The 16,316-nt window shown below is 45.4% G+C and overlaps 2 protein-coding genes across 2 annotated transcripts in view; both read left to right on the plus strand.

Moving 5' to 3' along the window:
- LPCAT2 (lysophosphatidylcholine acyltransferase 2) overlaps positions 1-16,316 on the plus strand; it is a 62,084-nt gene that overhangs the window by 32,308 nt on the left and 13,460 nt on the right. The window contains exon 11 of the mRNA XM_066243202.1: positions 2,297-2,450. Coding sequence (XP_066099299.1) covers positions 2,297-2,450 — 154 coding nt within the window. The remainder of the gene's footprint in view (positions 1-2,296; positions 2,451-16,316) is intronic.
- CAPNS2 (calpain small subunit 2) lies at positions 13,298-14,182 on the plus strand. The gene is given in 2 exon segments (XM_066243135.1): positions 13,298-13,571; positions 13,574-14,182. Coding segments are annotated over 2 exon segments (756 nt in total). The 3' UTR covers positions 14,056-14,182.

A 16,316-nucleotide genomic window follows, 5' to 3' on the forward strand; every position in this document is an offset into this window, starting at 1 on the left:
GACAGAGAGAAAGGAGGGGGAGGGGGTGGGGGTGGAGAAGCAGATGGGCGCTTCTCCTGTGTGCCCTGGCCGGGAATCGAACCCGGGACTTCTGCACGCCAGGCCGACGCTCTACCGCTGAGCCAACTGGCCAGGGCCAGAACATTCTTTTTAAATGATCTGGTATGGAAGGGGTAACTCCCAAGTCCTCTGTTATTACTGTTCATTCTGTTTTCATCCCTCCTTGGGATTCACCAAATTTATTGACTGAATGGACCCCGGCATCCTCCTTAGGAGGAGAGTAGCAGAGCCAGTTCCTGTAGTAAAGCCCAAGAGTTAAAAAATCAGCCTGACCAGGAGGTGGTGCAGTGGATAGAGCGTCGGACTGGGATGCGGAAGGACCCAGGTTCGAGACCCCGAGGTCGCCAGCTTGAGCACGGGCTCATCTGGTGTGAGCAAAAAGCTCACCAGCTTGGACCCAAGGTCACTGACTCGAGCAAGGGGTTACTCGGTCTGCTGAAGGCCCACGGTCAAGGCACATATGAGAAAGTAATCAATGAACAACGAAGATGTTGCAACGAAAAAAACCTGATGATTGATGCTTCTCATCTCTTCCTGTTCCTGTCTGTCTGTCCCTGTCTATCCCTCTCTCTGACTCTCGCTCTGTCTCTGAAATAAATAAATAAATAAATAAATAAATAAATAGAATTAAAAAAAAAATTAAAGAGTTAAAAAATCATAGTCTGATAACTGGTAGAGCAAATACTATCTATCTTTTTTGGATAACAAAATGTTCTGATATTATATTCACGGTTTAAAAAGTTTAGACAGTCACGGAAATTGGATTCAGAAGAAGTATGTGTTAAGTCACCTATTTATGAGATAAGAGACGAGATGGGTCAAATATATGGTGATGGAAAGAGACTAAACTTTGGGTGCTAAACACATGATGCAACCTGCAGATGATGTATTATAGTAATGTACACTTGGTAGTTATATACTCTGATTAACCAGTGTCACCTAAATATATTTAATAAAGACGGAAAGAATATGCTGTAAACGCCAGCGTGTTGTTCAGTGTTTATCATCTGGATATTTCATAACTAATATTGGAAGAAGTGTGTCCAGTCTAATGAGTCTCCCTATCCCAACATTTCGTGAAATGTGAGTTTATCAGCCTGAAACCTTCTTGAAAGCAAAAATTGTGTTTTTTAACAACTCAGTTAGTACTGTTGACTTTATAATGCTTAGATTTAGATGTGTTTCTTTATTTTCTTCTAATTAGTTATTTATTATTTGACCACATTGCTCTTCTCAGCTACCTTTTTTTCCCTCAGATATTTGAAAAATTACAGTGATATTAATATCCTTTAAAAAATTTAGAAGCCTGGCCTGACCAGGTGGTGGCACAGTGGATAGAGCGTTGGACTGGGACACAGAGGACCTAGGTAGGAAACCCTGAGGTCAGCGGCTTGAGCGCAGGCTCACCAGCTTAAGTGCGGGGTCGCTGACTTGAGCGTGAGATCATAGACATAAACCCAAAGTCACTGGCTTGAGCAAGGGGTCACTCACTCTGCTGTAGACCCCCAGTTAAGGCACATATGAGAAAGCAATCAATGAACAACCAAGGTGCCGCAACGAAGAATTGAGGCTTCTCTCCCTTCCTGTCTGTCTGTCTCTCTGTCTATCCATCACCAAAAAAAAAAAAAAAAAGGTCTAGAAGCCTGGATACATGTTCTGATGGTACTTTAAAATACACGTTTTATTCTCCTTTTCAAACTGTATGCTTAAAATGTTTCCCTTAGACAAGTGAGTAAAACAATTCTTATAAAAAGGCCCTATGAGGCCCTGGCTGGTTGGCTCAGCAGTAGTGCATCAGCCCAGCATGTGGAAGTCCCTGGTTTGATTCCCAGGTCAGAGCACACAGGAGAAGCGACCATCTGCTTCTCCCCCCCTTCTCCCTCCCTCCCTCTCTCTCCCTCTCTCTTTCTCTCTCTCTCTCTCTCTCTTTTCCTCCATAACCATGGCTCAAATGGATTGAGCAAGTTGGCCCCAGTTGCTGAAGATGGCTCCATACCCTCACCTCAGGTGCTAGAATAGCTCAGTTGTCGAGCAACAGAGCAGCAGCCCAGACAGACAGAACATCGCGAGGTAGGGGGCTTGCCAGATGGATCCCAGTCGGGGTGCATGCAGGAGTCTGTCTCTGCCTCCTCGCCTCTCACTTAATAAAAATAAAATAAAATATAAAAAAAATTAAAAAAAATAAAATGCCATGTGGGTTGGAGAGGGCTAACCCTGCGTTTGTAACTCTGTGCAGGTTAGATTGGGACGGCGTCCGTAGGCATCTGGATGAATATGCAGCGATCGCGAGTTCCTCAAAAGGAGGGAGAATTGGAATTGAAGAGTTCGCGGAGTATTTGAAGTTGCCTGTTTCTGGTGTGCTGAGACAGCTTTTTGCCCTCTTCGACCGGGTAGGTTAAAATTTCATCTCTAACCTGCAAACATTTTTATTCTCCCCGCAGAGCATAAATCAGTATGTCAGGCAAGAAAAACTGGTCAGGTCAGTGTTGGAAGAAGCAAGGCTGAGACTGGATTAATTGCAAGATTTTGTTTTCTCCCCTTAATAGTAATAATAGTAATAATAATAATGATGATGATGATGATGTATGTGTGTTTAACAGTTTTGATAATGTCTATTTATTTTAAACACCACGCCAGAAATAAATATTGTGACCATATAATCATGTTTGTAAATATAGAATTGGGAAGGGTTATATAACTGGCTAGAATTTTTAAAAATTTATGTTAAAACTCGCTCATCAATGACCTGGGTGGTACTATTCCATTCTGAAAGTTTCCAGACTTTCCCCAAAATGTATGAAAACCAAATAGATTTTACTTTCAGATAACATTTTATAACAAAGGTTTCAATTAAAGCTTTGGCCACTTGCCCTAACAGTGGAGATCCAGTTTTCTGCTTATGAATATGAAAGTACATGAACTTAAACAACTGAATTGTCAAAAAGTTTCCTTGGAAAAGTGTATCAAGATTTCAAGTTCTCTCTTTCTTTGTTTGTTTTTAATATATAAAATTCACTTTTTGGGTTAAGGTTGTATGAGTTCTAACAGATGCATAGAAGCATGTAACACTGCCACATTAAGATACATAACAGTTGCAAAAAAAATTGCCTTGTAGCTGTGCTTTTGTAAGTCAAGGCCTTCCCTGACCTTTGACCCCTGAGAATAGAATCTGCGTCCTGGGTTTCTTTCACTTAGCACAGTGCATTTGAGAGTCAGCCAGGTCTTTGCAAGTATCAGTAATCTGTTTCCTTTTATCGCTGAGCGGTATTCCTTGGTTTACCCATTTATCAACTGAACAGCATTTGGTTTCTTTCCAATTTGGGGCAGTAACGAATAACACTGCTCTAAGCATTCGTGCAGAAATTTCTGTGCAAATGTAGGTTTTCATTTCATTTGCGTAAATACTAAGGATTATGAGCTCTTTTTATGCCCTTTGCCTTTATCTGAGAATGACTTTATTTTGCATTCACTCCTGAAGGATATTTTTGTTGTATACAGAATGTTGTTCTTTTCTTCCCACAATGCACTGGCGGGGTCCTACCATCCTCAGTCCTCCACGGCTTCCCTGCCTTCCTGGGAGCGCCTCGGGCTTTGCTTTCCTCACCCAGCCTCCTGCCTGTGGGCTCACCCAGCCTCCTGCCTGTGGGCTGCTCTTTGTATTTTGGTCAGAGTTTCTAGCTGTAATCAGAAGGAGAGATCTACTGCCCTGGGTTTATTCCATCTTGTCTGGCAGCAGAAGTCCCAGTTCTCTAGTAACTGCTGCAAAAAGATATTTTTTCAAAATATTACAGTTTGATGACAGAAATCAGGACAGGGCTTTCTGTCTTTTCCCCAGAGAATCCTAATGTTCACTTGCTCTGTGACCTCATAGCTGGACTGTTCCATCATATCATGAGGTTAAGTGGCCTCCTTCTCCGGGTAGAGCCCGGCCTCTCTTCTAAGCTTGCATCACACAAATAGTCTCTCCCGGTCCAGGAAATGTCCTGTCCTCATTGTTCTCTATAATAGTACTACCGGGGTACTGCTAGAAACTAATGACAGTGTAGGGGGGAAGGAAAAGAAAATTATTGACTGTAATGGTGCAAGTTGGGAATCTAGGGACTTCTCGCTCATACTGTGACTAGTCTTTCTGAGAGATTTCAATACTGTGGCTCTAGAAACGGTGCAAGTCATTTTAAAGAATGTTTCTGTAACGATGGACTTCTGTAATGGCGACAGGAAGGAAGATGGCAGGGATATACCATAAGGACAGGAGATGGGGAAGTGGGGAGGGACACAAAACAGGAACCGAGGGGGAAGTTTAGACTCTGTGCTCACCAGGATGTTTTATCAGAATTGAAAGTAGCCAGCTACAGGGGTAGCCCTCTCTTTCAGTGTCAAACCGGCCTCACTGGCTGTGGCAGGCTTGCTGTGACAGCGGTTCTGTCTCTGGATGGCTGGTGGCACCTGCCACAGCGCCAAAGTCCTTCTAGCCCTATTAAGTAAGGAAGATTTGGGCGTGGGGAAGGGAGTATAAACCAGGAACTGAAATAACATGTAGGTAGCCAGATTGACTTACTCTGAACTTGAGAATGCAGCCAGGTCCAGGAGTTTGGAGACTGGGGAGTCTTTGGAGCCAATGGGGTCAATCACATTTCTGCATGGTCCGCATCAGTTGGCTGACATTCACAGCTGTGACTTTTCTTCACTTCTTTGTATAGTGTGACTTGGCTTTAGATACAGACCACGAGCTGGTCTTTATAGCGCTTTTCTTGTGTGATCTCTAACATACTAGAAGGTAGAGAAAACAGTCCGGAGAATGAATGACTCATGCGTTTGACCATCCTTTCTTTCCTCGTTCCTTTCTGTTCTCCTCTGTCTGTCTCTGTCTGCTTCTCTCTCTCTCCTTCGTTTGTAACACACCTGTGTGCTTGTGCCTGTGCAGATTCGCTTTGTTTTGAGACAGCTGATTACGCAATGGCCACCACGCCCTGCCTGCATACCCGCTCCCGATGCTAGACTTGTTTTCTCAGTCTCTGTAAGTGATTTCGCCTGGAAATGTTGGATGGGATAGACAAGGAAGCCCAGTAACTTCAGAGTTTGTTTCTCTCCCAGTGGCTTATCTTGCTAAACTCAATGCTTAATGAGGGTGGGGAGGGAGGAAGGGCGGGAAAGAGAAAGGGCGGGGTGTTCCTGTTGCTCTTCTGGCAGCTGTAAATTTGTGCCGGCTCCCATGACCCCCTCCCGTGTCTCTTTCCCACTGTATCCTGCTTGTCCCCTTCTTTTCCTCACTCGGAGTTTCCCCAGGTCTGATGTCCTTGTGGTTGGTGTTCTAGGAACGGAGGACAGACCTAAGTCTCTCTCCACAGTCCTTTTCTCTTTCCCCCCACATACATTTCTGGCTAGTCGTCAAAAACATCATCATAACGTTTGTCTCAATTTGACCTTAAAACAAATGGGCTATTGCCCTTAAAACAAATAAGCTGTCTATTTAGTTCTTTCTGACATTCTGACCTGTTCTTTTAGTTTCTCAGATATTTGATGGCAGGTAAGTTGCAAGAGAAAGTTGACTTTTGTGGTCCAAAGTATGGTATTGTCACTCCTTGGGAATACTTCCCTTTGGAGAGGTCCCACCTCTTTGAGAAAAAAGACCCTTTCATCCTTGGGTTTAATTTAGCTTCTTTGTTTTCATGAATGTTGACTGAACCCTCTGGATTCAGAGGATAATTCAGGATTAGTCCCATGTCCAGATGACTTGAGTTTGGGGGATAATTCGGGGTTAGTCCTGTGTCCAGATGATTCAAGTTTGGGGGCTGAGACAGTAGTTTAAAGCAATGTCTACGTAACAGGCTTTGCATTCATAATTCAGCTTCTGAGATGGTCGTTTTTACAGTTATGCCAGTGCTTAGCAATGCCCATCACAGTGTCATCATTCATTTCGTCCCCTTTTGTTACTGTTATTGAGAAAGCCACGTGGTGCCCTGCTGACGGTATCTTATCACCTGCGAGACAGAGCCCTCGAGTGGTTCCGTACGCATGTCATTTTCGTTGCTAGTTTGCAGTCTGCCTCTTTCTGACCTCTTACACGCAGGCTCTATCTCTCCCACACTTTGCCTCATGATACATCCAGCTTAGGGTCCCATCGGACGCACATCACCATAGCAGTATGTGTCCTCCCTGGTGACAAAGCCCTATTTCAGGGACCGGCCTACTTTTTCTGTGAAAGATCCAGATAATAAATATTTTTGACTTTGCAGGACATACGGTTTCACACTTACAGGAAAAAAAAAACTTGTCCAATTGAGTAGCAAAGTTCGTTATTGCCACTTAGAACATTCTCTGTTTATTTCCAGTCGTGTAAGCCTTAGAAGTGCCCTGTCCTGACTCCCAGCATGAGCAGAAAATCTGCATATGACAGCACCCCACCTTCCCTGACAGGCTGGGACAAGCCAGGGTGCTTGTTATCATGATTTAACACCTGAACGAAGACCGGGACCAGGGTAGACAGGAAGGACTCGGGATAAAGACACACATTCTTTCCACATCATGTGAAGCAACAGTGATTAAAGAGCTACAGAGGTTCGCCACAGCCACGACTGCTGGGCTGGCGAAGGGTTAGGGTCCCCACGCTTCTCCTGTCTCATAGTCAAACACAGGGCACGGTAAAGCCAGGAGAACCAAGTGCCAGGTAGAAGGTAGAAATGGGGAAAATCATGACCGTTTTCAAATTTTTCACAGAATGGGACAAGCACCCATCTAAATGTTATTCAGCTGTGGTCTGTGATGGGCATCACGGTAGTGGTGGGAAGGGAGTCTGACTGTGTGGTCTGCTCAGACCAGACTATAGCCTAGGAATGAGAAGTCAGCCCCCCTCGTCTGCAGAGATGAACGGTATTCCGCTGGTTAGAACTGTAGGAAGATAGCAACGAGATGCAGACAGGTTAGTCAAGCACAAGGATTCAGAGTGACCCCTTTTTGATCAGAGGTGGATTATCCTACAAATTAATAATGGTTATGATAAACACTGACCGAGCCCGCCCATCCGGTCCTGTAAACCTGACCGGCAGACTTTGTTCTCATCAGCTTAACGGGAGTCCACAAACTGCAGCCGATGGACCAAACCCAGTCTGACACCCGTTTCATTAATAACGTTGTACTGGGACACCTGCATGCCTGTCCATCTATGGATGGCCCGTGGCTGCGTTATGGCCGCCAGGGCAGAAATGAGCCATTGCAACAAACAGCGACATCTTCTGTCCGTTTACATTTCCAGTTCAGCTTTGAGGTGGCATGTCACATTTCATAGCTCCCGTGAGAACTCGTCTTGATTCCGATGTCAGTTTGTCGGGACTGTGTTCTGTGAGATCTGCTCTGTGACATACAGGATATCATGACCAGAAAGGGGCGATAGTTTTCTGAATGGGACAGATGAAATTTTCTCATTCAGTTGTACTAGTTGTGCTGAAGTTTGGGGGTCCCGTATGTCTGGGCGTTTCCCTCTTCGATGCTCGGGTGGACTTAGCTCCCCACTGAGTCCATCACAGTATTCTCTCTCAACGGGTGATGTCACACTAGAGATAGCCACATAAACGTGAAACTTACCTGCTTTATTTCTGGCTTCTTAATGACTATACCTAGGAAATGCTTAAGGGAAACAGAAAGGAGATGCCAGCATTAAAGCTTAGCTTTTTAACGAGAGCAAGTCAGCAATGACCGGCTGCCTCCAAGAGCGTAAGGAAGGAAGTGCAGGATCTCTGTAAAGAGCACATCATAGCAGACCAATGTCATTTCCTCTGTGACAGAGGGACAGCCCAAGATGGTAAAGCAAAAGATAGATATGATCTAGATGGACTCCAGAAAGCTTTTGGATTTCATCCAACATGACGTTGGCATCAATAAATAGGAAGGTCTGGTCTAGACCACATTGCAGTTAGGGGAAAGAAAGGCTTCTCTCCACGTGGGCGTTGCGTGTCCTGTGTTATTCCAGACCTGGTTCAGTGCCCCCCACCTTGGAGTTCTGTTCGGAGGAGCAGCCTACTTGATAGGCTGCAGTCAGGAATATTTTTGAAAGCCAGACAATATGTCCAAGTGTAAGATAAGGGTACGTAATCATGCTTTCAATGCTGTGCACCCAGGCTCAAGATAAAGAAAGATGGAATTACATTAGTATATAGCGTGGAAACTCTCAGGCACCAGAAGGAAACTGAAGGCTGGGTAAGAATGGTGCTGTTGTCATGGCTTCCAGTACATGAAAATCCAGAGTCACAGAGTTTTAGAGCTAAAAAGAATGGTGATGTCGAATTGACTGTCTTCCTCATTTTGCAGAAAGCTGCTAGCCCCAGGGAGGAAGTCACATGCTCGAGGCTGCATAGCTAGTTACTTGCTGGTCTAGGGCTAGAACGCCTACCTAGTGAACTGTCCTTTTTACTACAAACTGCCCTGTTGACTTAAAACATCATTTTCCCATTGATTAGAGAGAGAAGGGAGTTGGAGAAGAAGAGAGAGAGAGAGAGGAAGAGAAAGAGAGAGGGAGAAGAAAGCATCAACTTATTGTTTCTCTTAGTTGTCCCATCTGATTGTGTACTCTTGACTGCTTCTCGTATGTGCTCTGACTGAGGGGGTCAAAACCACGACCTCTGGCTCTCTGGGTGGGCGTTTTATCCACTGAGCCACCTGGCCAGGGTCTGACCTTTTAAAAATAATTTTCTCAAGGCATTGTTTTATATCTCATATAATTTACCCATTTTAAGCATACAGTTTGATGATTCTTTTTAGTAAGTGTACCAAGTTGTGCAGCCATCACTGTAAATCAGTTTTAGAATATTGCCATCACCCCAGTATGGTTGTTTGTGCCTTTAACTTTTTTTTTTAGTTAAGTGAGAGTAGGGGAGGCAGAGAGACAGACTCCCGCATGTGCCCCAACCAGGATCCACCCCACAAGCCCACTAGGCAGTAATAATGCTCTGCCCATCTGGGGTTTTGCTCCATTGCTCAGCAACCCAAGTAGAGGCCTCAGAGCCATCCTCAGTGCCTGGGGCCAACTCACTCAAACCAATCGAGCCATGGCTATGGGATAGGGGAGAGAGAGAATGAGAAGAAAAGAGAGAGAGAGATGGGGGAGGTAGAAGGGTGATGAAGCAGATGGCCACTTCTCCTGTGTGCCCTGGCCAGGAATCGAACCTGGGACATCCATTTGCTGGGCTGATGCTCCACCACTGAGCCAACCAGCCAGGGCCTGTGCCTTTAATTTTTCATTTCTGTCACCTATATATCCCCTCATCCTCAGCAATGACTAGAAAGTTGTCCTTCTGTGTTATTCTAGCCCAGGTCTCTAAAATAGAGACCTTCTGTCTACCGATTTGCCTTTTTTAGACATTTAATGCAAATGGAATCATCCAATCATGGTCTCATGTGTCTGGAGGCTTTCACTCAGCATAATGGTGTTGAGGTTGATCCATGTCATAGCATTTTATGTAAAGGAAGTCACTGCTTCTTTCTTATTGCCAAGTAGTGCTCCACTATATGGATGTATCACATTTTGATTATGCATTCACCAGTGGGTGGACATTTAGGTTGTTTCCATTTTGGGGTGATCTGAATAATGTTGCTGATGGCATTCACATGTCACTGTTTACTTTTTAAGTTCGGTAACTCCTCCCCCTCCAACAGAGTTTAAGTTTTCCGTCAGATGTGGCCTCTTCCCCTAATGCCCTTTCTCCAGATTTAGAGAATTGAGATCCCCAGACAGCCACCAAAGTCGCTATTAATGTTCTAATAATAAATAGCCTCAGGGGAGTGAAGAATCCAGGGATGAAAAGGCTTGTTAATGTAATAATGGTCTTTTCTTCTGCGATGGCTTATGAGAAATGGTTAGCCAATGCCCTCCGTCTTCACAGAAAATAAATGAGAGGAACTGGTTTTAAACCTTGGTGGGAAACACTTCAGACGGGCACAGGGAGGCATGCTTTATATGGCAGTGGCTGCTGTCATGTTAATTTCCGACACTGTGAAAACAGAGCCCGTATAATTTCCTCTGAGAGAAGCTTGTGTGAATGGGTTTAAATCCGTGTGAGGCCAGATGGCCCCACGTGGTCCCCTGGAAGGGAGACACTCCTTTTATGGTGCTTCTTCTTTGTGGTTAAGGAAGACATTTGGCCCTTTGTTGTTCCCAGAGGCCATTTTATTGCACCCATGAGACCAGTTATGGAAGTCATTAGGCCATAAAGCCCGTGGTAGGGACATTTTACGCAAACCGCTGGGTGTGGCAGATGGAGGCATTGCTTTCATGTCCGAAGCAGAGCGATGTTCGTTAGCTGCTATTCCTTCCCTAATAATAGAACGGTCACCATTCAGCTCTAGGATTGTACAGTTTGCAAACTCATTTCCTATATAGTCTTTTTTTTTTTTCACTTCCCACTTGAGCTGTCAGTGGTTCCCACAGTAACCTATGAGCTGGCCTGTCACATGGGCGTTCAAACCCCTTTCCAGTCTAATTCTGTACTGTCCTGTCCCTTTATACCCCGTGTCTATTTGGAGAACTCTGACTCAGCCTATAGCGGTGCCTACACATGATCTCTTCTGTAGGGAAACACTGCCCTTTCCTTTGCCTCAGCGGAAGTTGTTGCTCCCCTTTGGGGTATGCATAATTGGATAATGTAATATAATGTATGATTAGCTGTATGACCTTTCAATAGTAGCTTCTCCTGAGTTTTTCTTTCCTCATCTCAAATACTGTTGTATCTTCAGAGGAATTTGCATGAGACCTAAATACCAAAGAATATTATATACAAATTTAAAAGTTTAGTATTAACAGTCGAAACATGGCCATAGACTTCACATTGTGATTACAGCCTGTTTTCGGGGGTGGTGGTGGGGGGTGGGGGGTGGTACTTGATTCTTGAGCAAAGCAGTCCTAATGGGTTCATCTTTGTATCCTAAACCACGAGCCCCAGTCCTGATGCATAATAAAGGAGATGAAATCAGTATGAAATAGGCAGGGGAAATACTCTTATCATCATTTTGCAGATTTTAAATTGAGGCTTCACAAATGCTGAGTGCTGTGATGGTTTAGTTATTACGTTCTGGCCATTGTTCCCTAAGTTCACCATAGAACTGTCAGAGACCTCGGGAGGATTGTACCCCAATTACCTGGTTTCAAAGGTAGGATTTCTTGAGGTATTACCAGGGACTCCCCTGGCATAGACTGACTTCCGAAGATACTTATTAAAAATATGAAACTAAATCTCACAAATGTAATTTGGGGGGGGGCAGAAACATTAAAAGAAATGAAAGAGAGGACAGTACTACCAATTTTATAGAAATAAAAAGTATTCTAAGGGAGTAGTACAATGTGCAACTGTATGTCAGCAAATTAGATTACCTAGACGAAATGGATAAATTTCTGGAAACATACCACCTACCAAGACTGAATCATGTAGAAATAGACAATCTGAATGGGCCTATAACTAGAAGGAAATGAATCAGTAATTAAAACAAATACCTCCCAACAAAGAAAAGCCCAGGACCAGATGATCTCACTAGTGAATTCTACCAAACATTTAAAGAAAAATGAACAGCAATCTTTCCCACACTCTTCCCCAAAATTGAAGAGCATGGAATACTTCCCAACTCATTCTATGAGGCTAGTATTATCCTGATACCAAAATTAGAAAAAGATGTCACACAAAAAAGAAACAATAGACCAATATCTCTTGTGGATATAGATGTAGAAATCTTGAACAAAATACTAGTGAACGGAATTTAACAGCACAGTAAGAGGATACTACATCATGACAATGTGGGATTCATTCCTAGAATGCAAGGATGGTTAAATGTACAAAAATGAATCAGTATAACACACCAGATTAACAGAATGAAGGTGAAAAAAACACATATCATCTCAATTGATGCAGAAAAAGCATTTGGCAACACGCAACACCCTTTTGGATAAAAGCATTCAACAAACTATGAATAGAGGGAAAGTATCTCAACATAATAAAGGTCATGAATGAAAAGCCCACAGCCAATATCATACTCAATGATGAAAGACTGCAAACCTTTTCTCTAAGGTCAGGAACATAAAAAGGATGCCTGGTTTCAGTACTCCAGTTTAATAGAGTATAGAGAGTCCCAGCCAAAGAAATGATGCAAGAAAATAAATAAAAGTTAGTTAGAAAGGAAGAAGTAAAATTATCTCTGCTGACAGATGGCATGACCTTAAATGTAAAAAAAAGACAAAAACCAAACCTGCAGATTACATGCGCACACACACACACACACACACACAACTCTTAGAACTAAAGACTGCACGATACAAAACCAACACACAAAACTTAGTTGTGATTCTGTACACTGACAAGGAACCATCTGAAAAGAAAATTAAGAAAGCAATTTAATTTACAATAGCATTAAAAAGAATAAAATACTTGGGAATAAACTTAACCAAGAAGTGAGAAACTTGTATACTGATAACGGCAAAGCATTTCGGAAAGAAATTAAGGACACAAATAAATGGAAATCCATCCTGTGTCATGAGTTAGAAGACAATATTATTAAGATGTCAGTACTGCCCAAATAATCTACAAGTTCAATACAATCCCTATAAAAATCCTGTCTTCTTCAGAAATAGAAAATTTCCTTCTAAAATTTATATAGAATTTTGAGAGACTCTGAATAACTAAAACAGTCTTGCAAGAAGAACAAAGTTGGAAGTCTCACTCTTCCTGAACTCAAAAATTACTACAAAGCTACAGTAATTGGAACAGTGTGGTCCTGGCACAGAGACCGACGTATAAGCCAGTGGAATAGAACAGAGTGCCCAGCAATAAACCCAGTGGGTTCAGACAAGGGTTCCAAGACCCTTCTTTGGGTAAAGAAAAGTCTTTTCAATAAATGGTTCTGGGAGAGCGCTGAGACCGGAGACATGCAGAAATGTGTAGTGTAATACATTCGCTTACACATATGAGTGCTTCTCTGTTGTCCAACATACTATATAATATATGAACATTTATTAACTATACCAGGAATATTTATTAGAGGAGCTCAAAATTTTATTGAGGCCCCTTAGGAAAGTGGCAGGTGCTAGGACCTAATGGAGCTCAGGCAACTGGAGTGGGAGGTGAGACATGGCAGGCTGTGGGGCGTGGCGGGATGGGAGCAGGCACAGAAAAGCCAGTTCTTCCACCTGGGAGCTCCGCAGACTCCCCTCCAGCGCTCTGCATCCATCTCCAAGGCTTGGGCAGCTCGTTGAACTGAAAACATGTTTCTCGCAAAGGCTCTTTTAGAAGGAGCAGATCGAGGCCTTGGGGAAGCCCTTGGAGGCCTTCTTGGAGGAGGTGGGCAGAGGAGAGGAGGTGGTGGAGGAGGAGGAGGAGGAAACATCGGAGGGATCGTTGGAGGAATTGTGAACTTTATCAGTGAGGCCGCAGCTGCTCAGTATACCCCGGAACCACCTCCCACCCGGCAGCATTTCAGCAACGTGGAGGCCAGTGAAAGCGAGGAAGTCAGGCGGTTTCGGCATCAATTCGCGCAGCTGGCGGGCCGAACATGGAGATTGGCGCCACCGACCTCATGAACATCCTCAACAAAGTTCTTTCTAAGCACAAGGATCTGCAGACGGAGGGCTTCAGCCTCGACACCTGCCGGAGCATCGTCTCCGTCATGGACAACGACACGAACGGGAAGCTGGGCTTCGAAGAGTTCAAGTACCTGTGGAACAACCTGAAGAAGTGGCAGTGTGTGTACAAGCAGCACGACCGGGACCGCTCCGGCGCTCTCACCAGCGCGCAGCTGCGGGGGGCTGTGCAGGCGGCCGGCTTCCAGCTGAACGAGCAGCTGTACCAGATGATCGTGCGCCGCTTCGCCGACGAGGACGGCGCTATGGACTTTAACAACTTCATCAGCTGCCTGGTGCGCCTGGACGCCATGTTCCGTGCCTTCAAGTCCCTGGACAGAGACGCAGATGGCCTGATCCAGGTGTCAATCCAGGAATGGCTGCAGCTGACCATGTATTCCTGAGGAGGACACCCCGAGAAGGCAGGACCCCTCCCTGGAGGACAGGGCTGCTGAACGCCAAGCCAGGCTGTCTGCGTGGCTTCCGTGCTCCGCCCCCGCCCCTGGGTCCCACAGCTGTCATTTCCCGGCAACCTCCTCCTCGACCCTGCAGGCGTCTGGACCTGTGCGGTCTCTTACTGCTTAATTAAAACAGCTTTGCCATGAGAAATGTTGTGAGTGCTTTGTGTATCAGCTTGTTGGGATACTGGGTCTAGGTGGACTTACGGATGAGATGGGGGTACAGGGTGGGACTCCGCTGCAGTGGATTTGAACAGGTCGTGCTCATTTGGTGAACGAATTCCAAGGAGCAGGAAAGGTGTTGCTGTTAAGAATGAAATTTGGAAAATATCGGGGTCAGTGGAGAATGCACTCAGGAGATAACGTTTTTCCCTCTAAAAAGGTGAGGAGGAGGAAAGTTCAAAAATCTGTTTTCCCTTTTAATTTTACACCTGGGATTTCCATAATGTTAAAAAGAAAGTGTTTCTCTGGAAACCTGTTTCACCGAATAGAAACAGGTTCAGGAATGTGGAATGATGCAGTTTTATATAAAGGTAGTAATTTTTTTTTTAAATGGTAGAGCAACTATCTAAAATTCTAGAATCCTTTAGTCGTAGAAAAAGCATGTAGCGATTTTGTTTTGTTTCGATGTGTTTGTCAAGAAGGTCAAGGGCCCTGGGGGATGGGAGGGCGGACCCGCAGTCTGCAATGTCTCTGGCCGCCTCCTGCTCCGAACGCTCAGCCTGGCATGGACTTCACACAGCACCGGGCATGCCCAGTGCTCAGCGGCTCCTGGCATGCTCCGTCCTGCCCTGGAACAAGGAATGTTGTTGTTGTTGTTGTTGTTGTTCTCCTCTGAAAACCAGGCAGGAAAAAAGGGAATGATGAAAGAGAGGGAAATAAAAAAGAAGACAAACTTAACAAAAGTTCTAGTCAGTTCCATGGTACATACGGCCATGTAGAGAGGTGCAGAAAGAGATATAAATGTCGCTGGCCCTTTACTGCGGGCTTCTCAGCCCTGGCTGTGACTTAGACTCCCGGGGGCAGCTCCTGAGGAATAGGGACCCCCGAGCCCCCCTCCAAGTGGGTGAACGAGGACTGTCTAGAGGTGGGACCCAGAGAGGAATATTTCTACTAACGAGCAACCAAGACTTTCAATTTCAAGTGAGACTGTCTCACGGTATTGGTCAAATGTCTCAGCAAAACTGAGGCCCAGAAAGAGAGTCAGGATTGCCAGTACCCGGAGGAGGCATGCCAGGAAACTGGCACCCCAAAGCAGGGGTAGCCGTGCCTTCCCCGCGCAGGCCCTTGGTTCGGCTTTGTCATTGTGGTGCCGGCGGTGGTGGGCGGCAGCGGAGTCCGGATCCGGTGGTGGTGGGCGGCAGCGGAGTCCGGATCCGGTGGTGGTGGGCGGCCCCGGAGTCCGAATCCGGTGCGCGGAGACTCAGGCCGAGAGGTCGCCTCTGCGGGTGCTGGCTTCCCCTTCGCCAGTTGGCTACCCCCCCCCCCCCCCCCCCCCCGCTTCTCTGGTTGTCAGTGTTATTCCTGTCTCTCTCTCCCAAGTACTTTGGAGCGTCCCCCTGACTTGGAAGATAAATGTATCCTTCCTCTTTGGACTCATGGAGAAGAAAGTCCTAACTGGGGGAAAGAGGTAGCTGGCCCGTTCACAGCCCTCCACTGCCCAGGAGAAATCCCCAGTGAAATTAGGAGAGGGCGGTGCTTGCCCTCTGGGTTCACCATCATCTCTGTTGTGTAATATTTATGAAACCACATGCATATCCTTCTGCTCTGAGACAGGCATCCGGGTCGCATCCACTTTCCTCAAAAGACTTGTGATTGACGCTTGGTCTGGTGTGCTGCTCAGACCAGGTGTGTCTGGGTGAGCAGGAGGCGGCTGCCAGCAGCCACACACGCTGATGTCAGGGACTCTGTCTCAGAGTGAGCTTACCAAGGCGTTAGGCATGGGTGGAGCCGCATCGCCTGCAGAGGGGGCAGGTGCCAATGTGTCTATTAAGGTCTCAGATTATGAAGTTATACTTTAACCTTTCCACGTGATGGTGGTGGAAGGGACAATGTAGCCACACTTTCCCTCACCCTCACTTCATTTTAAACGTTTTATAAAAGTTGAGACAGTCTCTCTCACAGTGCAGGTGGTAGGAAGTATTTCTCCAGTTCTCCTCTTTCTGCACGCACAGGCAAAGCACCCTGAAGTTACCGTAACGTTCTTC

The sequence above is a fragment of the Saccopteryx bilineata genome, chromosome 9 (genome assembly GCF_036850765.1).
Source record: "Saccopteryx bilineata isolate mSacBil1 chromosome 9, mSacBil1_pri_phased_curated, whole genome shotgun sequence".
Lineage (NCBI taxonomy): Eukaryota > Metazoa > Chordata > Mammalia > Chiroptera > Emballonuridae > Saccopteryx > Saccopteryx bilineata.